The following is a 24,692-nucleotide window of genomic DNA, read 5'->3' on the forward strand; positions in this document are numbered from 1 at the left end:
AAAAGTTTTATTTTTCCATGCAATTGGTCCTTCTATGCCGGATATTTCAGTGCTGTGTTTTACTTGTGGCGCTCTCCTATTTGGCTATGACAAATTTCTGCGTTGCTTTTACCTTTTCGTGTGTTGTAGAGCGCTTTTTGACTGAGCGTCGTAAAACCAAAGCCAAAGGAATCACAATGGCCAATCAGAACAGAAGGAATTAATATCTTAAGAGGCGACAGGAATAAAATATAAAACCGGCCAAACAACTCAAAGTACTTAAAAACGCGGGCGACCGTGAAGTCATGATTAGTTTTAATTTTACATTTTATTGGCTGACAGAGTGACACAAGTTTTCAGGACCAATCACAAAACATGGTAGAACGAGACAAAAGCAATTCCGGATTACTTAGGACACCCCATTTAAAATTGTTCCATAAAGAAGAGTGTTTGGTCAAGATTTTGTAGCGTAACGGCAAGGAGAAAAATATTGGACTGTGTGAATACCACCTTCAGGATCTAACTCCCTTTAGGGATTTTATTTTTCTTGTTCACAACGTATTCAATTTTTTTTTTTTTCATTTCAGCGTACAAGCGATTCAAACATGCGGCGAATTATTTCTGTTTTTGACGTTTTTCGCGAAAGTTGTGCGTAACCTTTCCAATAACTCTTATCCTCAAAACAGAAACTTCTTGCTCGATAAAAAAGAAAAAAAAATGATAAAAAAAAGAAGGAAAAGAAGAAAGTAAACCAATCCTCTTTAGGCAGGACCAATCATTATTTGACCCGTGGGGGGAGGGAGTGAAGGAATTTTTTTGGAGGGGTCACATGATTTTAAGGTAACGAAGGGGGGATCAATCGTCGCTAACAAAGTATTAAGGGGGTACTTTGGATAATTGCCTGCCTAAGGGGAGGGGGGGGGGGCGATCAGGTGAATTTTTAAGTTGACACAACCAAAATCCTACAACCCTCAGGCGATAAATGATAACTGGTCTCGAGAAACGAAAAATAAAATAGTAAAAATAAAATCATAGCTGCATTCAAAGCACGAAGAAGATTTCACAATATCATGAAGTTTATGTCGCAATTCGTGCACTGAAGCGTTTCACCGGAACTCTGCAACGCTAACCTCATTGACCCTTCTCTGACGTCACACGAGTGACTTCGTGTCAGACATATTGACATTCACATAACAGGCCTTGATTACAGAAAATTAACTGTTTATTAACCTTCTTGAAACAAAGAAAGCTCTCTTGCGTGAATATCTTTTCTAAAGTAGAGAGAAAGCATGCGCAAATATTTTAGTAGCTTTTCAAAACTTTATTGATATTAGATGCTACAGAATTCCGATATAGTTGGAAGGAAATCTACACATACGTGCGACTGAAGACCTAGAGTCAAGTCTGAAGTGCTACGGAATTTTCGGTATTCCTAGTTTTCGAGTCTTTCATAATTCCATAGTCGTCAAGGACAAAGTTAGAGACTAAAGAATATTAAAAAATTTTCTATAAAGTGCACAATTTCCATTCAATTTAATTTTCTGCGTGGGTTTTCAACTAATACAAAAGATTTTCATCTACGGCGCCATCTCATGTGCCCAAAAGATATGTGTGTTAAATTTAGAGATAAATGCAGAAGGATATAATCTTCAATGTGCCTCTTTGAACTTTACAAAGGCGTCGAAGTTTCTTATTGTGTCGCACTAAGTAGGCAGGTAAGCCAGGTTATCAAAACACAATAACAGGGTCTTAGCATGCAATAATAAATTGAATGAGACCATATAACCCTCTATGAGGGCCTCGATATTGCATAAATCCAATTAAGTTTATCGCAGTTCTCCACGAAACATCGATGAGTAAAGGATGTTTCATAACGAATTGTTACATAATCACAATTTCTACTCATCAATTTTATCCATTTCCCCGACACTACCTTTGTTAAAAACTGACAAAAGAGGTGGCGGAGTTGGCTCATCTCGAAATCTCAGATAGCGTATTTTACGCATTTCTTCCTTCGATGGTAATTCTTCTTGCAGCTTTCGCAAGCGTTGATCAATAACCTCGTTGAAATCCATGAATCCAAGACTGGATAAATCTGGCATTGATCGCGTAAGACCGTCATCTCGATCAGCTCTTAAGAGTAACGAGTTTCTGAATAGTTCTTCGTCTGACAAAAATCCATGATCGTGTTCATGTGCGCCTTGATTTTCTTCTTCGGAGTTTGCTTCCAGTTCCCAGTCGCAAGGTTCACTTTGATCTTCGATATTAATCGTTGGAATTGCGTCACTTCCCTCCTTTTTTGGTTCATTATCTTTCCGTTTTCCTCGCTCGCCCGATCTCGTATTAGGTCTCTTTAAGAAATCACTTACACGATCATTAAGCTCCAATGATGTGGTTGAAAATTCATCAGAACTTCGACTCACCAACTTTTCATCGGAATTTTCAAGAGGCCGAACGTTAGTTCCTCTACCTGAATCAGGACGTGGCTGGCTTGTGGCTTTGCTGCGTTCTAATTTTGCGACTAAATTTGGTGATGATTTTGGTCTGTATAGATTACTTGATGATAAGTTATTATCAGATGATAGCCCCCGCGTACGCCGGGAGCCTGCAGGACTACTCGATGAGTTCGGTCTGGTTTCGATACCGAAATCCCGTTTGACAACCAAAGCTGTGTTTTTCGTGCTGATTTGAGGCAAAAATGGTTTTGAAAATTCTTTACTACTGCCCTGTATCGTGAGAGGCGAAACCATTCGTGGTCCCGAACGATCTTGACGGCTTTTACTTTGTCTAGGATCGCCTACCGTTCTCCCAAAAGATCCTTTCGGTCGCTGATGTCTGGCGGGTAACATTCCTTTACGCGATTGCTTTAAGTCCAAAATCTCGGCCTGCATATTGACAAGATTCTGTTGTAACTGAAGATCGAGATGTTGAAGATGTCCTGCCAGTCTTCGATTCTCGCTGGCATTTCTCAGAGTCATTCCTCGACTTAAATCGCTCACTCGATAGCTGCCCGCGTTTAGCGACATCTTGCATCTCTCTTCAACTCTACTTCCCAGCGTATCGTTTGCCAAATTGATTGTCACATAAAATTAAGTCTCTGTCAATTAATGTCGACAGTTCTTGAACGTGTTGTTCCGGTAAGATACAGCCAAAACAATTACACGCGTCAGGTCACATTTTGTCCGCATTCTAATTACGTCACGCACTTTCGAGCAATGTCACGCTTTGTCACACACTCCTAAAGAGATTGCCTTTTAAGTTCGCGCACGAAACGCGGTGAAACAAACCTTTTCATGAGTCTCTTTATCGGAAGACACTGTAAGAAATTTTAATGCGCATAGAATTAGGTCGTGAATTTTGAATGATGCTTTGAATAATCTTTATTGGCATTCAGAACAAGCGTCATTTTCTGCGAGACACGCGCGTGTCTCGCCACTTGCGCCCGACTCGCGCTTGATGCACGCTAAATGAAAACCTGTACTGCAAGCTAACTTTAGCAATTTTTCATGTCCATTTTGTGTCCTCATCTATCAGTGAGGGGAAACTAGCGTACGTTGATGGTTCCCTGCCCCCTCACAAGTTCGGGGCAATTAGAAACTCAAGTCTCCGATGCTCGAAGAAAAATTCAGGGAGGATAAATTATCGAGGTCCCTGTTTCAGAGTCAGCTTTGTGTGCAGCAATACTCTGAAAAACTCGGGAAAAGGCAAAAGTGGTAAATAGTAACCGGTCTCACAAAGTACCTGAGCCTGCGAAAATCCAGCTGCCCGCCTGCCGATGCGTGCGCATAGCGCGGGAATAAGAAAATTATATCCAAGATGGCGCGTCGAACAACAAATCGGAAACAACAGGGAACTGTTCTGAAGCAAGCATGGGAATGGGCTGATTACACTGAACCAGAAAATGTCATCAATGATAACGTTGAAAGCGCCTATAGAATAAATACTGCCGCCTGTTCTCCGGGAAATTGCAGGTGAGAAGCTGGCTTTTTTTGCTTTTATCGATGGAAATCCATTTGAACTGAGTCTGAATTTGAAATTAACATGGAGATATTTAACTTTGTGAATCAAAAAGGGACGTTCGATATTGTTGACGAATCCGAAAGGTACGACCCTTACTTTGATTGAAACCCAAAGATCACCGTTTCAAATTAACGAAAGCGCTGTGCACAATTTTTCTTTGTTTTGAGAAATAAATTAAACGGAAGCCGAGAACAATCATTATGATCAATTTCTATTTAATGTCGTATACCTCTTTAAGGTCAGTACTCTGTTTTTACACTATTGCTGCTATGTATCACAACTATTGATATTAGTGCTAATTTCTATTTGAGATACTAACAATCTTAATTAACTGTTAGCAACCTTCCAATCATGATGACAACAACTGGAAGACAGTAGTATTTTGAAAACTGGATTGGTCCTTTATTGATAAGAGCTTGGGAATTTCGAAAATTGTATACTCTGCTTCTGTGTTAGACATCAGCTTGGACAATACTTCTAGAAGCCATTGTTAGCCATCTCTGGGACAAGAAACAACATAAAATTAAAAGAAATGTCAAATGCCTCGACTATATGAATGGGGGATTGTAGGCACAAGATACACATATTTAAAACTCAAATCTATTTCACTTAGCCTGAATCTCAAGGTTTTTCACAATCGACTGAAGTGTCACAGATTCTTGGTAATCCATCCCAACTTACTTTATCCAAAGGTAGACTAAACTTACAGATCATGTGTACTTAGGGCATCTGCTGGTAAATGCTATTGGTTCACATATTGGTTGAGAGTCTACCAAATGTCGGTCACCTTGTTATTCAAGTTGGAAAACCATCAGTTGCCACTATTGGTGGATAGTTGGTTGGTATGTCGGTTGACACTCAGCTGACATCTTGACTGTTACATTGCGATCAACAGTTTGCAGCATATCAGTCAAGTGTCAGTGGTGTATCAGTGGATTGTTGGTGGTAGATAAGTATTTTTAACCATAGTTTTGCTGGGATGACAACAGTCTCCTAGCCCTTTTCCCTTACCTACTGGGGAGGAGAAAGAGGAGTCTCTATCACCTATGCTCATATATGACAGAGGGGGATACACTTTAAACTGCTTTCATTTCGAATATTTAAGTTTAAAACAAGAAAGAAAACTTAAACTGAAAAAACAGTCTTTGACATTGATGAATATGGCTGGCTGGCATGAAAGGTCAAGAATGGACATTGTTTTGCAAAGGCTAGAGAATGTAAGCTAATGTGTGAATGGAGAAGATAGGGTCCACCAAGTGTTAGTAAAGTATCACCAGCTTGTTGAAAGAGTATCTTCTGACATGCATGTTGCTTGAGAGGTGACTGATGTTGTTTGACATGTCAGCTGACTATCAGCTGAAGTCTGAACTGAGTAATGGCCAATATATCCATAAACACTTGACTGTTAATACTGACTGATACTCAACTAACAGATGCCTTAAGTACATATGATCCAAACTTCCTTTTGCAATGCACAGTTGCCTACCAGCCTGTAGAAAACCTTCAAGATATCAGTTGTAAATTGCATTTGGAAAAAGCTGTATCAAGGCTGTTAACATAAAATGATTTGTGTATTTCATAGGAGGAACTGCAAAGCAAATCCAAACTGTTTTAATTGCCTTGGAGAAAGATTTTGGCTCAGCGAAATTAAAGGTATTAATAATTAACAATATTTAATGATAGATATTTAATAAGTAAATTATGCAAAAAACTGTATTTACAGGAGACTGCAAATTTGTATTTCGTAGGAGCAACTCTCAGTTTGTATTTATTCTTTTCAGACAGTTACTGGTTAAATTGTGAAGACCCAGAAAATGAGAGACGCCCAGAGGTACGAGATGATCATGATCTCTTCTCCTTACCGTATGAGTCAGATATCAAGCAGACAAGTAATGAAATATCAGTTAGGGAATCATTGGTTGATCTAATTCCAAATTCTCTAAACTAAATTCATATGAATTGTATGGTAGGTAGGTAGGTATAAGCACCAACCCTCCCCTCCCCCCTAAAAATGGAAGTGCACAAGAGGAATATTGGAAATTATTTCTTAAGTTTACTGGGTTAAAACCTCTAAATTCACAGTCTATGGTATATCTTCATATTTTGTTGTTATTTATTGTTTTGTGGCAAAACGAACTTTTAACTTGCTGAAAATGGTGAAAATTTAGTGCTCATCTCAAGTAAGCACTCATTCTTAAGGTTCATTAAGGTAATAACTACCTCTTTGAATCAATACAGTATCTAAATTTTAGAATTTACTTGTGTTTTGTCATATTAAAAATATGTTATGAAATAAAACAGAATATAACACTTGTTCTAATTTGGCTGTCTTATGCACCAATCTGTCTCCTCATTTCATTTTTCATTTTTTCACATTTGGCTTTTCAGAATGCTTTTGTTGGGCTTAAGAACCTTGGAGCTACATGTTATGTGAATACATTTTTACAGGTGAGACAATTCACAGCTGACATGAAAAAAAGTAGACCATTATTTTGCTTGAGAGCTATTTGTTTCTACCACAGGTTTGGTTTCATAATCCAGTGTTTCGTTCAGCTATGTACAAGTACATCTCTCCTACAAGCAGAAGACCAGAACAAGAGGTCAAAAGCGGTGAGAATTATTGTAATTAGAAAATTATGTTTAACATTTAGAACAAGCATAGTCTGTGCTCAAGCCAAGTGGCCCATCCAGCTAGAAATTATCCTGGTTTCCTCAGGAGGAAGGAAGTGACTAGATGTATTGCTACTCTTCCCTGGATAGGAGGCCAGTCCAGTGCAAAGATTGAAAATGTAACTTGGCCACCATAAAGAGTTTCACAATGACATTTCAAGCATTAGCTCGTTGTCAGCTTCAAAACTCTTTATGGTGGCCAGTTTATGTTATAAACTCATTTGATAATACTAAATTACCCTGTTATACACCCCAACCAATGCAGCACCAGTTTCTTTAGAAATTTACCCCCTTTATTCATCACAAAGCTTACCCCTTACCAGTTCATCAGGCTTCCCTAAAAATTCACCAGTGAGAGACACTGTGAGGATTTACTGTCTTACCCAAGAACACAACAGAATGACCAGACCAGGTCCTGAGTGGCCAACTCTTTTCCTTAGTCCTGTGTAATAACCAGAATGCTGCATTTTCTCCTATGGAGTGAGCATGGGGTAACAAAAATTCTGAGTTTCCTGTGAGGGATCAGACTTCAGCCCATTTACAAAATTTTTCCTTAGTATGTTTCTACAAGTGAAAGATAAACAGCCTGTTCTCAAGGTAACTGGACTCCAGGTCAAGAGGTCTGGGTTTGAGACAGGTCAAAGTGTTGTGTTCTTGGAAAAAACACTTTACTCTAATGGTGCTTCTCTCTGCCCAGTACTGTAAATGAGTATGGGGAAATTGTCAGGGAAGCCTGATGAAATGCTGGGGGTAACCTTTCAAAAGATTAGCATCCCATCTAGTGATACTCCTAGTTGCTTCAAACCGGGCTAAGCTTAGGCTGGGTGGGCCACAGGGATCGAGTACAGGCTTTGCCTTCTCAAGTCAATTGGTGCATCCAGTCCTACTCTATCCTGGTTCCTCAGAATAATGCTACTCACCCCTGGTCTCCCTGATAGGTCATCAGTACTCAGTTATAAATAATGTTGAGCTGTGAGAGGCACTGGGAAAGTAAAGTGTCTTGTCTAAGAACAAATCATAATGACACAGCCAGATCTCATTCTAGGATTCCTTGACCCAGAGTTCAACACCCTTTTTGTTGGACAACCATGTCTTCCACATCTTTATATACGTGCTCATTCTTAATGGTTACCTGCTATTCTTTCCAAATTGTCAGCTGTAAATGGCTTGTCAACATCAGAAACTTTATCAAGCAGCTCAAATAACTCTGAGGTGACTAATCATAGCAGTCATAATGGTGAAACCTCAAATAAACCTGCCAAAGATTCTTCTAAATTAAACCATCACAGTAGTGAGAATGGGGGATCCCTGGATAAACCTCTAAATGTGCCAACAACTCCCAGTAAGGTGTCGGCTGTCGAGCAGGTTCCGTTGCTTCCCTCTACTACCATACTGAACTCAGATGAAGCACCAACGACTGTTTGTGGACACCTTCAGTTGCTGTTTGCTCAGTTGCAGTACAGTTTTCGAAGGTACAGTATAAAGTTTAGGCTGTTATTTATTAACACTTTCACTCCAAGATCTCATCAATAACTCTCCCCACTGAGTGCCATACAATTTTTATGATGTTAGTTTGGAGAATTTGGTATTGGATCAATGGATAATCCTGAAATTGATGGTTTTTTTTGTTTTCATCACTTGTCTGCTTATAATATTGTATCAATGTTGCAAGGAGATATTCTGTAATGGTTACTCATGGACTAAACTTGGGTGAGATGGGGTTTTTCCAAATTTCTAGATATTTGTCAGCTAATAGCTTGGTAGAAAACCATGCTAAATGGAAAGTATTATTAATTGCTTGAATTTTTGTATGTAGTCTTCAAATTTATAGAAAAACATTGTCTAGAAGTGTTTTTGGTGGGGCCTGTATATGAGATTTTTTTTCTGGGAGGGGGGGAGGGGTGAAAGGAAAAAAGAAACCTTTTGTTTCACTGAATAAACCAAAACATCAAAAACTGATTGGTTGCTTGTTAAGAAGTAACTTTGGTAACCATGTAAAATTTCAGAAATGAGAGTGGGCATGGAAATTTGAAGAAAACTGTAATTATTTTTGCAGGTACATTGATCCAAGTCCTTTTGTAGACAGTTTAGGACTTGACACTGCACAACAGCAGGTATTTTAACATGAATTAATTGTTGGTGCCCTTGAGCAAGTGAAAATTTCTTAGTTCAAATTGTCCACAATTTTACACATTTCCTGTGGTATTATCAGCAAGGAGAATCTGTCAAACAATCAAGAGCTTATTTAGTTAGCCATCATTTCCATTATTCTCAGGACCCCAATATTTGAATCAGTGGTGATTCTGTAAGGAGAATTAGATGGTAGTCACTCTTAGTGATATAGGATTAATAGTGCAACATGACGTTGTTGAAAATTAATGTTTTAGGTATTGTCATTTTCCTTTTTTTTTTCTAGTTTTGGTAAGTTGCTTAGAAATTTGTTTTATGTTCTAGGATGCTCAAGAATTTAGCAAACTATTCACCTCATTACTTGAAGAAACTTTCTCAAAGCAGGTTGGTTTACTGAGATTTTATTGTTTTGACAGAAATTATTACAGTCAAGCTTGCTCTTGTGGTCACCTCTCTAAGATGGACAACTTCCTCTGTTGTTCAGATGGCTCTTGTACAGAGGTGTGACCATATTTTACACTTTGAACCACAGAAAAAAATTAAATCTCTACTTGAACCAAGTGGGTCATCTGCCTGGAGTTTATTCTGATTTCCATAGTGTCAAGGAGTATTGTAGACATCTCCCGCCTGGATGGGATACCACTCAATCACAAGTTGACCCCCCAGGGGTAAACTTGTAATTGAGTAGGTTTTCATCAGGTTTTCATGACAATAGCCAGTACCCATTTATATTCCTGGGTGGTAAGAGAAACTGTGGAAGTCAAGTGTTTTGCTAAAGAACAGAACACAATGACCCCCTGCCAGTTCTTGAACCCAGACCTCTTGAATTGGAGTCCAGTGCACTTACTTACTAACCTACTCATACCATAGAATGAAAAAGACACAGCTTATTGTTCTGCATCATTACACTCCTTTTTTTTTTTTTATAGGCTGAGCCTGAGGTGCAGAATATTGTTCAGTCTCAGTTTGGAGGGGAGTACTTTTATGTCACAGAGTAAGAGAAACACATTCTGAATATTAACCCATTCTTTCCCAAGATCTTAGCATGAAAATTCTGAAAGTTCTTTGCTGCTGATGAAAACTTGATCTTTTAGATGTCTGAGGTGTGGGAATAAATCCAAGAGGCTTTCTCGTTTTTATGAACTGGACCTTAACATACAAGGCCACTCATCACTGAACCAGTGTATCAAGGAGTTTTTGAAGGTGATGCAGGATTTACATTTTTGTTGTCACACTTGGTTAGCTCGTGTTGTAGAATGTAGTACTGCCTGCAGAATGGTAGGGGTTCAAGCCCAGACTGTACCAAAACTCAGGGTCTTAAAATAACTGAAGAGAATGTGCTGCCTTCGTATGGCATCTGCAAATGGTTTTGAAATAAGGTTGGATAGGATGATAAACAATAAGCTCCATCTCCTGCATCTTCTCTGCATGTGTTAGCAGGGGATATTAAAGAACCCACTCATTTCTTGCAAAAAGTAGCAAACATAGCTCCTGGTATTGTGGTCTAGCCTTGTTCTTGTTTATACAGGCCAACATTTAACCCTTTAACTCCCACAAGTGACCAAGACAGAATTTCTCCTTACAATATCAATACAATATGAAGCACACAAGTGATGAGAATAGAGAAAAATCTTAATAAGGGGATTATTAGTTGATCCAATACCAAATTCTCCAAACTAACATCAGAAGAGCTATGTGGCAGATAGTGAGGAGAATTAGTAATGAGATCTTGGGAGTTAAAGGGTTAAGCCAGCTTTTAAACTGAAGTGAGCCATCCTGTCTAAATGTCGCAAATAAATAAATAAAATTGTTATTGTCGTCACTTTGTTTGATTATCCCTTAGCAAATCAAGTGGAATCTTTTTTTGTAAACAGGAAGAAAAGTTGGATGGTGACAATCAGTATTATTGTACTCAGTGTAACAGCAAACAGAATGCGGCACGTTACATTGAACTGCACTCCCTCCCTCCTGTACTCAATCTGCAACTGTTAAGATTTGTGTTTGACAGGTAAGGTTAATATTGCAGTAAGAATGAAAACTGTGGACTCTCTATTCTCTACACATTTCCTAAGATACTAACAAGGTGAATTTGTTTAACAGTCAAGAGCTCAATCTCTAGTTGGTGATCATTTCCTTTGTTCTTGTCACCTCAATTTGTGATTCAGGGGTGATATTGCGAGGAGAAATAAGACCCTTAGGTGTTAATGGGCTAAGAATCGAAAGACAAGAGTGGGGGGAGGAGTGAGTTTTTAAGGGTGGAGGGTAAGTTATGGACATTTGATATGAATGGCACAACACTTTTTAGGAAAGAAAAGTGAGTTGATTGCAACAGGAACCCAACCAACTAAAGGCAAGCTTCTGTCACTGGTTTGCCTCCAGCAGTCATTCTTCAGCTAGGAGTAGTGAGGATCATTCTACCCCATCTCTTCCCTCCCCCTCTCCTCCTCCCCCTTTCCCCCCCCCCCCCCCCCCAGCCTGTTGGTCATCATAAGAGGTAGCTTAAGGTCAGGGCATAGTTAGATGTTTGACAGCTGATTAGGGTTAAATTGTACACCAGGTTTCTCTATTCCTTTGTTCAAAAGCCATTTTCAGATAATTTTTCTCTATTATTTTTAGAGATTCCAATCATCAAATTGTAGACCAAAAAAAATTATACTGAATTTTCTTTTAAACCTTTCAGATCAGAAATCAGATCTCACAGTAACCTTGGATTATCTGACCCCAGCTTTGAATAACCTGGCCCATATCCATATACTTATTTATCAGTGTTGTTTTTTTGTATACAGGAAAACAGGATACAAAAAGAAACTGAACTCATTCATTCAGTTTCCAGATAATCTTGATATGACAGAACATGTCAAGAGTGGAGGCTCTGGTAAGTAACTCAATGCACATTTTTTCAGAATTTTTTTTTAATTCCAATAGCAGTTAGTACTGGTTTACGTTCATTGTTTTGTTTTTTTTTTTGGGATAGGATCTAACCATGAGTATGAGCTGAGTGCAGTTTTGATGCATTTTGGAGTCAGTGCGTATTCAGGACACTATGTAGCACACATTAGAGACAAGAAGGTTTGTAAGTCCTTTTGCAAATCATCTAGCACTGCAGCATGAACGGCAAAGACATCAAGATTTCAGACAGTGAGTGAAGTGATCATGTACAAGGTCTGTGGGTGGTCTGCCAAACCTCCTGTAGACTTCTTGCATGCTTGCTTTACATGCCCACTTGTGTTGTAGTGCCAGTGCAAGCATGCTCTCAGCCTGAAAATTATCCTACACTCCAAAACTGACCTGCAAGGTGCTGTAATCTCAAGAACAGGCACAACTGTTGATGTTATGTTGCAGCACCACTGGTATACATGGGAAAGGAGGGTTACCAATAGTTGGTTTGTGTTCAGCTGGAGGTTTTGCCTGAGTATGAATGTAATACAACACAATGTTTTGTATCAATAGTCTGGATCATGGTACAAGTTCAATGATGAAGACATTGTCAAGATGCAAGGAAAGTTGAAGCTTTCTCAGGATGAAGACACAACAGGTTTTGTTTCCAGTTGTTCTTAATTTCTAAAACTAACAGGAGGGGTTTCTTTTGAATTTTTTTAGCATGGTTCAGTTTCCTTCAATATGAGAAACTGATTGCTCAGTCATTCCATAATTTTACTTTGATTTTCTGCATTTAACCTTTCAAATCCCAGAAGTGATTAACATGTAGTCTCTCCCCATAATATCCATATATTATACAGCAAACAGGTAATGGGAATACTCAAATTTACATTACATTCAAGGAAATTTATAGCAGCTCGAAGGGAGAATTGATAATTAAATCATTGAGGGTTAAAGAGTAAACAGGTTTACTTGTAATAACTGTTGATGCACAGAATTAATTTTTATCTTCCCTGGTTTTTGATAGTAGATTAGGCAAGTACCAAACATGTACTGAATACTCTAAACCACAGTAAGTTATTATCTTTGATCTTTAATCTTTCATTTGTTTGTTAAAGATATATATATTTTTTCTCCCTTTCAGACACCAGCCCTAAGCCTGCTAAAAGGCCAAAATGTGCTCAAGGATTTCATGTGTCAAAAAATGCATACACTCTGGTGTACACTTTGAAGGGGCATAAAGGTGTAGGTAAGATGCTGCAACTAGTGTTAAAAGTAGATCTTCCTTTGTAAAGCTCAGAGGTTTTCAGATTTTTGGTTACAAGTTAAGGGGGTTTTAAATATTCATTTTATTGAACTGATTTGTAAAATTATTTAGGTCAAACATGCAGTCTAGTTGAAATTCTTCTTGAGATTTTTCATTTTGTCTATTCATACAAACTTGTGACAATCTTGGTATGAAATAATGCAAAAAGTTTATTGCTATGCAACATTGATATCGTCTTTCAGTATGGAATAATTACAATTATTATTAATCTACTACTGCGTTAATATTAAATTATTATTAAATTGTTGTAATTGTCATTATTATCATTATTATCGTTGTTAAAGGAAGTGAAGATGATGATGTCGAAGTCCCACCTCACGTACTTGAGTTAGTTGCCATGGACAACAGTTTATTTGAACACTGGGTTACGCAGGTCAAGACATTTCGTGTAAGAAAATATTACGTGTATTGTGCGCCCATAATGTAAATCAGAGCAATTTTTCTCTCTTTCTGTTTTGCAAAGGCCTGGAGACACTGTTGTTACTTATGGACTGAACAAATATAGAGCAATTTTCAATTGAGTTTCGGAAGTAATCTGGAATTGCTTTTACTTTGCTTTACTTCGCTATGGGATTAGTCCAGAAAACTCGTGCCGTCTTCTCAACCAATCAGATTCAAAAGTAAAACTAATCACGACTTAGTTGCTGCCATTTTCCCGCGCTTTTGGTCGTTTACTTGTTTTTACTGAGTTCTCATTGGCTTCTCTCGATATTTTCCTCTGTTCTGATTGGCTCTTGTGATTACATTGGTTTCGGTTTACGACACTCAATCGAAATGCGTTCTATCACAAAATTACAAAGCCCACAGCTACTGAATACCTTAACAAAGAAGATTTGGAACGCGAAACTTTCCATAAATAACTTTGCGACATTTCTCTTTAGCAAAAGTTGATTGCCAAAGGACAGGAAAGTCAAGCTGAAATAAGGAGACTTTATTTAGAAATTCCGGTATCTTCAGGTAAGATCATTTTCATTTAAGATAACAGTTGACCTGATAAATGTATTTTATGGACGAGATACGTTGTGTAGGGCTAGACTCCAATTACCCTTTAAACCCTAAGAGTGACTGGCTTCTAATTTCTCCTCGCAGTATCAGCCAAATCAAATATTTAGTGTATGAGAATTGGGGAAATGATCACCACTTTAGGGAGCTCCTGATTGTCAAACGAATTCTCCTTGTCAGTACCATAAAAAATGTACAGAGGACAGTGCAGAGAATACCGATGTCAGGGAAGTAAAGAGTAAAACGCGATATAAGAGCAATTTTTATCTGAGATTCGACAAAATCCTCGACTTCATTTGTTTTCTGTCATTTTATTTAGTGATTGTTTTAAAAAACTTGCCCCGCCCCGTCACTCAAACCGACGTGAAACTGTAACTAACCAGCGCGCTGTGTTCGCTTTGAGTTTTCACTGGCTTCTCCTGAAATCGTCTGTGGCACTGATTGACCTTTTTTTTCGCCTTTCAGAAAAAGACTATGAATGGATTTCTACAAAATGGCTGAAGGACTGGATGAATGAAAAAACTGTGACTCCGCTAGTGGACAATTCCTCTTTATTGTGTTCTCATGGAAAGTAAGTTGTATCACGTAGTGTATGAAGTAAGCGATCACCTTTGTATTTCTGTCTTCAAAACAGCTCTCCTTTAGAGTGGAGCAGTTTTCTTTTAAGTGTCGAGGCCGGACTGCCTCAGCTAGGCTACCCTCCGCTCTGTGATTGATCTAAAATAAAAAAAAACCGCCTCTCTCTCAACCAATCAGATGCTAAAACTGACATTAAGCTCGTCTTGGTCACTCGCGCGTTTCAGACATTTTGTTCACTCGCGTTTTCCCGCCCTTCAAACAGTGTGTTTGTGTTCTAAATTTGAGTTCTCATTAGCTTCTGGTGATAATTTCCTTTCTTCTGATTGGCTATCGTGATTTGTCTAGTTTCGGTCTTACGACACTCAGTCGAAAAGCGCTCTAAGTTTTATCTGATATATTCCTTGACCTGTTGCTTTGTTTATATTATGACAGGCTTGATCCCAATCAAGCGCTTAATGCTAAGAGGATCAACATCAAAGCTGTAAGTTACCAATTATTTGAAAATACTCTCAATGATTTCTTTTCCACTGCTTGTTGTTAGCGGGCATTCTTAGAAGACAATTTGGGAATTAAATGCAGCTTGTTGTTATTTATTTCTTCTTGTCTTCGTAGGCTGACGAAATATTCAGAAATTACGGTGGACTGCCTAGACTTCAAAGGTGTGCTTTTGGGATATTTTTGTTAAACTTTCAGCCGAAATAAATTTTGTTACAGTTAATCGAATGTTATTTTAGCCCGCTCTTGTCATTGTTCAGACTGTTTTGCTTTCATTTTTTTCAATTTTTGATTTCTTCATGCTCTTCAAAGTGATAATGACAGTAATACAGTACACACTCTTTTAACCCTCGCCTTGTAGCTCGGGCTAAAATGACTCTGAGTCAGGCATGAATTACATTTATGCCCGCGAATATAAACTCTATTGTTTTATACCTGAGGCGCGGGAGAACGCGAGTGACCGGGTCCTATTTGGTTTGAGGTTTGCATCTGATTGGTTGAAAGGGTGGCTCATGTTTTCTTAACCTATCACTGAGCGACGTAAAGCAAAACCAATGGAATCTCAGAGTCTCTCGACTATCATTTAAAAATGTACCCTATGCAATAGAGTATGTAACCAAATCACCTTCACAACCTTAATATTTATTTTTTCTTCATCCAGTGATTCTTTGTGTATCAAATGTGTGCAAGAACAGTGTAGGAGAATACGGTTCGAAACTCGGCTGTCTGAAGACTACAAGTTTGTGTCAGACACTTTGAAGTCTCAACAATCCAACAGGTAACTTCTTATATTTCTTGTGTCGCATAGTAGAAAGAAATCAATTTCAAGGGCCACTAAGAAATAAGAACTCAAAGAAAATACACGTAACCAGCGCATAGCGCGGGAAAATTGCCTTCGTCGCTATCACAAAATTTCGTAGTGCTCGGGCGCAGTGCTACTATAAGTTACTTCTAGTTTTCACCGTAATGTTCTCGGTGTTTCTCTGTTTAGCTGTAGCTTTCCTTTCATTCTCAGTGCAAATTATTTTTGGGTTGGTCGGCGGTCGCTTCTTCGATGGAAAGTTTTGGCGAATTACCAAGAGGAGGCAAGGCAGAGTTTGATGGACAGCTGTCGAGTTACAGCCAATCACGAAACAGAAGACGACGACGAGGATAAGGCCAGACAGCATGAAAATAATGATATGACCATGACAGAAGAAGGAGGGAAACCACAGACATTGGACGGGGATCTACAGGACCCTGGCGAACAGGAGGAGGAAGACGAAGGAAATTCTGAATTCAACGAAGATTTGCTTTGTGAACATGGTAAGAAAATATCAATACAATATGATGTAGTCCACTAGAAGGTCCTCATTATTGGCCCCTCGGCACAGGTGTTTCTTCACTTGCAGGGAACTACGAAGGCTTGAGCAATGCAAGCCAGCGAGAGGCCTGGAACGGGTCGAGTACTGATAATCAATATTAGTGCCAGACCCCCGATAAACCTCTCCCTTTTTGGTTTCAAATCTTCCCGCGTAGGGGTGGGAGGGGGGAGGGGAGGCGCCTCCTGCAGCGCTAATAATAATGATAGTTATTATTATCATTATTATTATTATTGTTATTGTTATTATTATGATAATGTTTAAGTAATAAGTATACTCGTGTGGGCTACAAAACAGTTATGTCATGCTGCCATGACAGTGATTCACCTAAGTTTGTTACCAAAGAGACCTACGTAAACTAATTTTTTTTTTTTCGAATTATTTGTCAGGCGGCCTCTCTTCTGACGAATCCTGTCGGCGTCTTGTACCAGATGCAGTGTGGCAGAGGTTGAGATATTACTTTCCTTCCGCTTCTGAATTCCCAGCCGCTCATTCGGCATGTACAGCTTGCCAGGTATTTGGCTACAATTCTCATTGGCTCTGGGTTATAATGGCACTGATCTACTCGCTTTAAATCCTCAATCGTAGTTATCAGTGTTGTCATTCAGTGTTGTGTAACATAGGCTCGATTATCACCCACCGTTTGGGAAATGAGTCTGTGCTTATCCGGGAAGTCCCTCTCGGGAGGATCGAAGACCGGACTCGAGAAAACGGTGGAAAATTGAGCTTAAGTATGACATTTTAACAAATAAGTGCCGCTTTTTTCGCTTTTTAATTTTTTCTCTTTACACAGGCAGATGATGAAGAAGAGCGTCAGAAGAATGAGCTTCACAAACTACTTGCATCAGAACAGAGAACTGTTTTGAGTCAATTGTATCTCGATAGGAACCGGCCGTCATTTGATAACGGCGTAAGTCTGGAAGCCTTTACACCCTTTCATTGATATGCATATTCACCATAGTATTATCTAAATATTTCCCATGAACTAACAGGGAGAATTTAATTGACAATCAAGAGCTTTCTCGTTCGGCTATCGTTTTCTATATTCTCATATCCTTAAAGTGTGATGCAAGAGTTATACTGAAATTAGAAATTTGAGGGTTAAGTATAACTGCAAAAGTACCTCAACTGGTATCTGTCAATTCAAAGCCGAGCTAGTGGCAGAAAAAAGTAGCCGCGCTGGTGCGACCCTCCCACGCTGAGTTTGGCACAAGACGGCGAAAACACGGTGGGAAAAAAATAAGATGCCTGTTTCTTATTAGCAGACTCAGAATTCCCAGTCTCTCGATTAGTTGAATTCTCGAAAAATTTGGAAAAAGAAATGTAATGAATCCCTTTTTTACAGCTGGAGACTTTGCCATTTTGGCTTTGTATACTTGTATGTCCTAAATCTAGTAACGAAAAACACCGTTCCTACTTTTCATCAGGATCCGTTCGTTGCTTGTGCAGTATCAAAAGATTTTATCGATCGATGGAGGCAGTTCTTAAGGTAATAACTCACAGAGTTTGTAAATAAACACTTTAAACGTGGCACTCAGGACTAAGATAACATATTAACTAAGATGTATATTTCACAGATTGCCTGGCATGAGAATCAGAGAAGAAATATTATCTAGCCTGCGAACAAACCTGCATTATTAGCTCTTCAGTGCGAGCGATTTTCACCCGCGAATAGTTCTGGCGCCTTGAGTAACGCTAGTCAGTGAGAGGTCTGCAAAGGGTCTAGCACTGATAATCCATTACCAGTGCCAGATCCCTTGCAGACTGCTTACTGGCTCGTTATACTCAAGGGTTCGTCCTGTAGCACTACTATTGAAGGCTTGCCTGTAAGCTAAGACAGAATATCGTTTCATCGCTGATTCACCAAAATCGGCACTTTGTTTTGACTCCAAGTTGACTATAAGCAGCCGAAACATTCCTTGCGATCACCCGATGAAATGTGTGCCATATATACGTACTCGGAGAGGTTTGCCAACATCAAAGAATATGTCATAATCTAGACACTGATTAAAAAAAAAATGTTGATAATCAAGACAAAAATAAAACCGCAATTCATGTTTTGCTAGGTACCCCATAAGGAATGTTCCTCCGGAAAGAATTACAAATGCACTTTTGCTTTGCCCTCATGAAAAGTTCCATTTTAATCCTGGTTGCGAAGATGACGTGGATGGTGCGAGCGAAATGTAAGTTGTTTGGTTTGTTTGCGATCTAAGGTATGAATGACATCGCGGCGGTTCATTGTAAAGAGTAACGTTATCTCCTCACCCACCCTCCCTTGTTTCAGGTTGCACTATGTTTGGCAAGACGAGTGGAACGTGCTTACACGAAGCTATCCATACGATCACGTGATCACCGTCACGAAAACGGTAACAGAAGACGATGTGAGGGAACTGGTGACTACCCCTGGCAAGTCTCTCATTTTATTATGTTTTCCATAGATTGAAATCATAGTATTATAGGCTTAAAGCGGTTAAAGGGGGCAGTGTACGATCTCTATGCTAAAATAAGTAAGATGCTTTAAATATATTTCTCTATATATATTGCATTTGATTCTATAGCTTTCCTCGGTATTTGTTCCTTGGGGAGAGCGCGAGCGCGTTTCTTGAACAGCAGCTGGCAGAAACCTCTTTCCGCCCTGATTAATCCCCTAGAACGTGCCCGACGTCGGGCGGATGTGTCGCCTTAACCTCCTAACCACTAGGAAACGAACAACTTTTCGTGCGGTTTGTCATCACATGACTACTTCGACCGGTCAGCACGCTGGACTGTCTGAATTGGCCACGTGAGCACTAGGAAAACATCAAGAAGTCATTCATTAACAGGGCGTGAAATTATCTTTTTTTTTTCTGACAGCCACTTGGCTCCTAAATTCTTTAAAGTGGTAGCCAATTCAAAAAAAGTTGGTCGCCATTTTCAAAGACAAACAAAATCTTTCTTTACGCTGTCAGCGTTCTAGATAGACCCTCCAAAATTAAGTTAGGGAAAAGATCTTTAACGTGCTACAAAGTGGACACTAGGGTGGATGATAAACAACGTTCAGGCTCATCTAAATCCAAGATGGCGTCTAGTTATCGATCTAGATGCATGTGCTACGTTTTGGAAACAAACTTAACGAGGACGTTTGCCGCGGATTTATCTTTGGAAATCTTTTTAATTCACTATATTTCTTGGTAAGGTTATGATGAAACGTTCTAGTCGCCAATTTGGCGACTAACTTTCAGGATTTGGTCGCCAAAGTGAAAAATTTAGTCGCATTGGCGTCTGTTAGGCGCAATTTCACGCCCTGATTAATCAAGAATATGAACAGAGAACGTAGTATTCTCCAATTTCCATTTCAGAAATATGCACAGATTGTTGCTTTGCGCGCATACAGGAGAGAGCTCAGCACGTAGAAAACTATCGCTATGGTACAATCTTCGTGCGGAAAATCACCAAAGATCACAGCGAGAAGGACGTTGAGCAAGTAGTGAACAGTGTAAGAATTCTGCCTTTTTAGCCGGAGTGGGGGAGGGGGGAGTGGGGGGCTTTAATGAACTTTAAATGTAGAAGAAACTTACCATCTCTAGGGAAGGTCAGGCTGCCACCTGGTTAGTTTAGGTTGTAGGGTGCCAGACTGGCGGGAGGTCAAGGGCTCAAGCCCCAGACCGGACCAACACTCAGGGTCTTAAAATAACTGTGGATGATGTGTTGCCTTTGCTGTGACTGCTGCAAATGTTAAGACGTTCTAGTCTTTTCGATTAATTAAGGACGATGAACCGTAGGCCCCATCTCCTGCATCTTCTTTGTACTGATTAGCAGGCGATATCAAAGAACTCACGCACTTCTGGCAAAGTAGGGAACGTAGCCCCCGGTGTTATGATCTGGTCTTGTTTCCAAAATCGGGGGAGCCTGCAAAATTTCCTCTCAGAAAGCTGTAGTGCTTACTGCAGTCTGACCATAGTATCCTGCAATGCGTTGTAAAGCGCATTAGAGCATTAGTATGGAGAATGCGTGTTATAAATGCCACATCATCATCATTATCAGGAAAGTTTGTTTTAATTTATCTGGTGTAATTGCTGTTTGACAGACTCCTTCCAGCAAAGACGGTTACTGTTTCGACCCAGACTTCCAGGTTGGGGAATTCTTATATTTTGATCCGTTAGACATTTTAGACTTTATTCCTCCCAGATTAAATCTTATTATATTGTGGTTTTCAATAGAACATGAGCTCGCCGGAGCATGTGAATATCACGTGCATTCCTCACCAGTCCTCTCTCTATTTGCAGTCTCCACCGGACAGCAAGAAACAAAAACTTAACCGCGACCCGAAGGCGCGAAGAAGCTCCAGGTATTTATGTTTAGTTTTACGTCTTCTTTATTTCTTATCTTTGAGATTTCATCATCATTGCGTTCATTACAGGCATCGTAAACAACGGGGAGAAGTGTCACTGACTGTTGGATCATCCGAGACCTTACGAGATGTCAAAGTACAGGTGAAGCAAATCTTTTTTTTAATAACATATCCTCGGGGCACGGGTACCTGGATCAATTTTACTGGATATGTGCCTCTCAGAACCCCTACCCATTGTATTCTATTCTGTGGCCAATTATAGACCCAATCTTGGTCGGGAAGGGCGAAAAAAAGAGAAACTGAGAGCGAGGGTGGCAAGTAGGTTTAACTTTTCCAACAAACTACGTCAAGAACATTTTTGGAATTTTAAGTGGGGGAAGGTACCTGACCCAGACCGATATTCGATGACTACCCCCCCCCCCCTTCCGCAATGTTTCAAAACGCTATGCCTCCTCAGGATGTTAATAGCCCATGAGACCACTTTGGTCATGGTTTTGCGACACTTAATCGAAGCGCTTTAAACACGATTCTTAGTTAATCAAGCTATAAACTTAAAACATGTTTTTGGTTTTTACAGTTGATGAAGAGTTTCTCGGTGATGCCGATGGACCAACACCTCACCTTAAATGGCATCCCTCTCACTGACAATGCAGCCACGCTTCGTTCATTAGGAATTAGACCGGGTTCCTTATTACTGCTTAAGGTCTGTGTATAACATGAGAATATCCTGTGACAGTTACATAGAGTATCCTCCTTCAGATAGTTTTAGCATCATTTTATTCTTAATATCATAGAAGATTGCCAGTTAAATTCTTTAATCATTAATAAATTTCAATCTCTCAGGTAACGAGAAAGTAACGGTCTAAAGGCAATGAACAGGTGTCCTAAAGACTTTTAGGTAATAAACTAGTTATGTTCATTATCAAACTCTTCTTACAGATTGATGAACCTCAAGGTGCCATATCACAAGAGGCTCTCCCAGGTACACAAATGATGATATCTTCTCATTAATAGACAGCTTACAATACTGTAATACTTTCAATCATTTTTTCGTAACAAATTCTTTTGTTTTTCAGTGAACAATGCCCCTGAGGAAGGTTTCAAAGGTAAGCCTTTTGTAACATGTAAAGTTACCTGTAGATCTGCCGTTACATGGAGAATATTTTAGTTGAGTCGAAAGTAATGGGCTCTCTGATTGGTCCAGAAAACTCGTGTTATATCAACCAATTGGATCCCAACTTCAACAAATTGTGACCTAATCACATGTGTTTTCCCGCGCTTGGAGCTACTTCGAGTTCCTATTGGCTACTTGATATGATTACTTCTGCTCTGATTGGCTGTCAGTTTTTAAATTATGGATTAAGACTACAAATTTTCGCACATTTTTGTGACTTTGTGCAATTCATAACTGTTCGTGTTTCATTTCCAGGAACTGGTCTGCTTGGTAACTCATAAAATGTGTTGCTTAGAAGTGGAAAAGGAATCACGGCAGACAGAGCTAGACAACAGTGGCGAGATAATATGCCTCAAAGCGAATCCTATTTCGTAAAGAAACTAGAGATAACTCTAAAGAAATGTTTTGAAATGTCAAGAACGGACCAGAGAGAGTTTACTGTGGAGACTGCATCTTACAACATGACCTTACTCATAAGCTTATTCCGCTGAAGTTATCTGGATCACTTCGAATCCGTAAATGCCACTAGGGTCCTTGATCAGGTTGTGAGACGGGCGTCATTTTCTGGCGTTTTTCAGGCCCACCAAGGCAAGTGCGAGACATAAAGAGAGCGTGAAGGGCGATTCATGCACGAGAAAAGGAGCGTGCAAAACTTAACAGTTGTGGTTTTTGTGCTCCTCCATTTGCGCATTTCAACTCTCGCGCTTTCCTCGCACTCGCCACGCGCCTACCTGCGCACGCCTGAAAAACGCATGTATACACATGTAAACAAAACACCCTGAATTTCCTTCCGCACTGAACTATTAGGCCGTCTATGGTCATTTTTCGCGGAAACACAAGTAACACGCATGGTTCACCTTCCTCATTTTTGAGGGACTGGATACCTCCAATTAAAAAATTACTCGAGGATTACCTTGTAACAAGACCCGAACTGCATTTGTTTTATCTTTGGTTATTCGTTCATTGACGTAGCTTGCGACGCAAGGTGGCCAGCGCGAAGCGCGAGTTATAGGCTCGAAGAGCGAAAAAGAAAATCAAAGAAACAGCATTGGCGCTTTCCTCGTGCTTTCCTTGCGCGCTCCTTTGCTCGAACACAAAATAGGAAGAAAGGAAAAACCCTGAGCTGCAGGCTACTCTTAACAAAGATCACTTTTATACAATCTTTGTTAGCGCTGTTCATAAACTGGCTGTCCTGCAGGATTCTCTCAAATGTCAAACGATAACTATGGGATTAGTTGAAATTCAATTTCAAGGTGTAAAATAGTAAATTTATAGTTGTGAATTTAAATTGAAATATATCTATAGTTTAGTTACTATGAACAAGTTCTTGGGAAAATTGTTCAGTTGAACAATAAACATATTTGAAACTTGATTTCTGAATGGTGGTTTCTCATACGCTTCATTGCCAACAGCTTTTTTACTTTGTATCATAAAAAAGACATAAAAAAGACCTTGACAACTCAAAATGAACATCGCTGCTGCTGCAGTAAACAAGAAGCTGTTGATTTGTCAAAATCAAAAGAAATCGTTGTAGCCAGTAAAGTCTCGCTTTTAACACTTTCACTCCCACGTGTGACCAAGACAGAATTTCTCCTTACACTATAAATTACAATACCAAGCAGACAGGTGATGAGAATAACGGAAAATACCAATAAGAGATTATCAGTTGATCCAATACCAAATTCTCCAAACTCTCATCATGAGATTTATATGGCAATTAGCAACGAGAATTACTAATGAGATCTTGGGAGTGGAAGGGTTCAAGTTCCACTTGTAATTCCTAAACAACAGATTTCCTTTAATACAGACTTGGAACAAGATAACAAGAAGTCCGTTTGCTTTTAGACTATTTTTATCGGCCTTTTTATAAAAAAAAGTTTCTAAATGACCAATCAAAAGCAAGTACTGTGGAAAGAAAATGTAAAATACGAATTTGGTATACGAATGGCATAATCGAGTCAGTCAGTCTTCGTCGAAATCTTCGTTTGATGCACGCGGTTCTCCTTCGTAGGGCTGAACCGTCTTCTTTGCTACTTGAGTACGATGTATCACAACTCTCGGTAGAGCTTGCCGGAGGTAGGTATATATCGCTATCGGTCATAATTTCAAGGGTATTTCAATGCTGACTGATACAAAATTACAAGAGATGTGAGAGATTTGTAAGTGTCAACCGAGAGTTTTCACAGTTTACTTACGTTATCACCCGCTAATTCGTTACCATTCCACGGGACACTTTTAAGACAAAATAAGAGCACTTTATGGCTCGAAAAACCGTGTTTTGGGCTTTTTGAAATTTTTCTTCTATCGGAATTGGTTTTTACATATGATAAGCTAAATATTTACGCAAAAAAAAAAATTCGTGTCATAGGCACTTTAACCTGGGTAACGGTCTTTTTGTAATTAGCAGGCTCAAGAGGTTCTTATGAAAAGTAAAAGAAAAATTTTAGCTTACTTGATCTTATTCCACCATTTGATTTACATGCTATGACGGTGTAAGAATGCACCATTTATGATATAATGTATCCACTAGATTGTTGTTGTTTAGCTAAAAGAAAGAAAATTTTTGAGTACTTAAGCCATCCACCAGAGCCTGTGACCAATAAATAAATCCTCTTAGCGACATCAACACACTGGAAACAAAAATATTAACCGTAGGAGACAGGTATAGTTTTATTTAATATCAAATTCCCAGAGCTGAAATTGTAAGAAATGTGTGGCAGGAAGTGGGGAGAATTGGTTTTGAGA

The 24,692-nt window shown here is 39.3% G+C and overlaps 2 protein-coding genes across 3 annotated transcripts; one reads left to right on the forward strand and one right to left on the reverse strand.

The window, feature by feature from the left end:
* Positions 1–1,215: 1,215 nt before the first annotated feature.
* Positions 1,216–3,109, reverse strand: LOC131798481 (uncharacterized). The gene has a single exon (XM_059116131.2). It carries the CDS (start codon positions 3,003–3,005, stop codon positions 1,878–1,880), a length of 1,128 nt encoding a protein of 375 aa, XP_058972114.2. The 5' UTR covers positions 3,006–3,109; the 3' UTR covers positions 1,216–1,877.
* Positions 3,110–3,795: 686 nt separating this feature from the next.
* LOC131798486 (ubiquitin carboxyl-terminal hydrolase 48) lies at positions 3,796–23,272 on the forward strand. Of its 2 annotated transcripts, XM_066172528.1 has the most exons (35): positions 3,796–3,950; positions 5,582–5,652; positions 5,781–5,830; positions 6,388–6,447; positions 6,522–6,609; positions 7,826–8,141; positions 8,726–8,783; positions 9,124–9,183; positions 9,729–9,793; positions 9,894–10,002; positions 10,674–10,807; positions 11,586–11,674; positions 11,774–11,868; positions 12,250–12,334; positions 12,824–12,928; positions 13,291–13,394; positions 13,888–13,963; positions 14,474–14,579; positions 15,020–15,068; positions 15,200–15,246; positions 15,744–15,860; positions 16,098–16,387; positions 16,833–16,957; positions 17,237–17,353; positions 17,871–17,932; positions 18,510–18,626; positions 18,728–18,849; positions 19,782–19,918; positions 20,510–20,554; positions 20,709–20,770; positions 20,843–20,915; positions 21,351–21,476; positions 21,713–21,755; positions 21,850–21,879; positions 22,203–23,272. In XM_066172528.1, the coding sequence occupies exons 1-35, from the start codon at positions 3,796–3,798 to the stop codon at positions 22,226–22,228; spliced, it is 3,414 nt and encodes a 1,137-aa protein (XP_066028625.1). In that variant the 3' UTR covers positions 22,229–23,272. The 2 variants fall into 2 exon arrangements, with proteins under 2 accessions (XP_066028625.1, XP_058972118.2); XM_059116135.2 differs by lacking the exon at positions 20,510–20,554.
* Positions 23,273–24,692: the final 1,420 nt, after the last annotated feature.

This window comes from Pocillopora verrucosa, chromosome 9 (assembly GCF_036669915.1).
Source record: "Pocillopora verrucosa isolate sample1 chromosome 9, ASM3666991v2, whole genome shotgun sequence".
NCBI lineage: Eukaryota > Metazoa > Cnidaria > Anthozoa > Scleractinia > Pocilloporidae > Pocillopora > Pocillopora verrucosa.

Bases quoted from the DNA above. Each gene is read 5' to 3' on its own strand.
- LOC131798481 (XM_059116131.2), bottom strand. From the start codon at position 3,005: ATGTCGCTAAACGCGGGCAGCTATCGAGTGAGCGATTTAAGTCGAGGA.
- LOC131798486 (XM_066172528.1), top strand. From the start codon at position 3,796: ATGGCGCGTCGAACAACAAATCGGAAACAACAGGGAACTGTTCTGAAG. The intron at 9,794-9,893 runs GTAAGAGAAACA...TTGATCTTTTAG, and splicing joins GAGTACTTTTATGTCACAGA to ATGTCTGAGGTGTGGGAATA. The intron at 20,771-20,842 runs GTATTTATGTTT...CGTTCATTACAG, and splicing joins AAGGCGCGAAGAAGCTCCAG to GCATCGTAAACAACGGGGAG.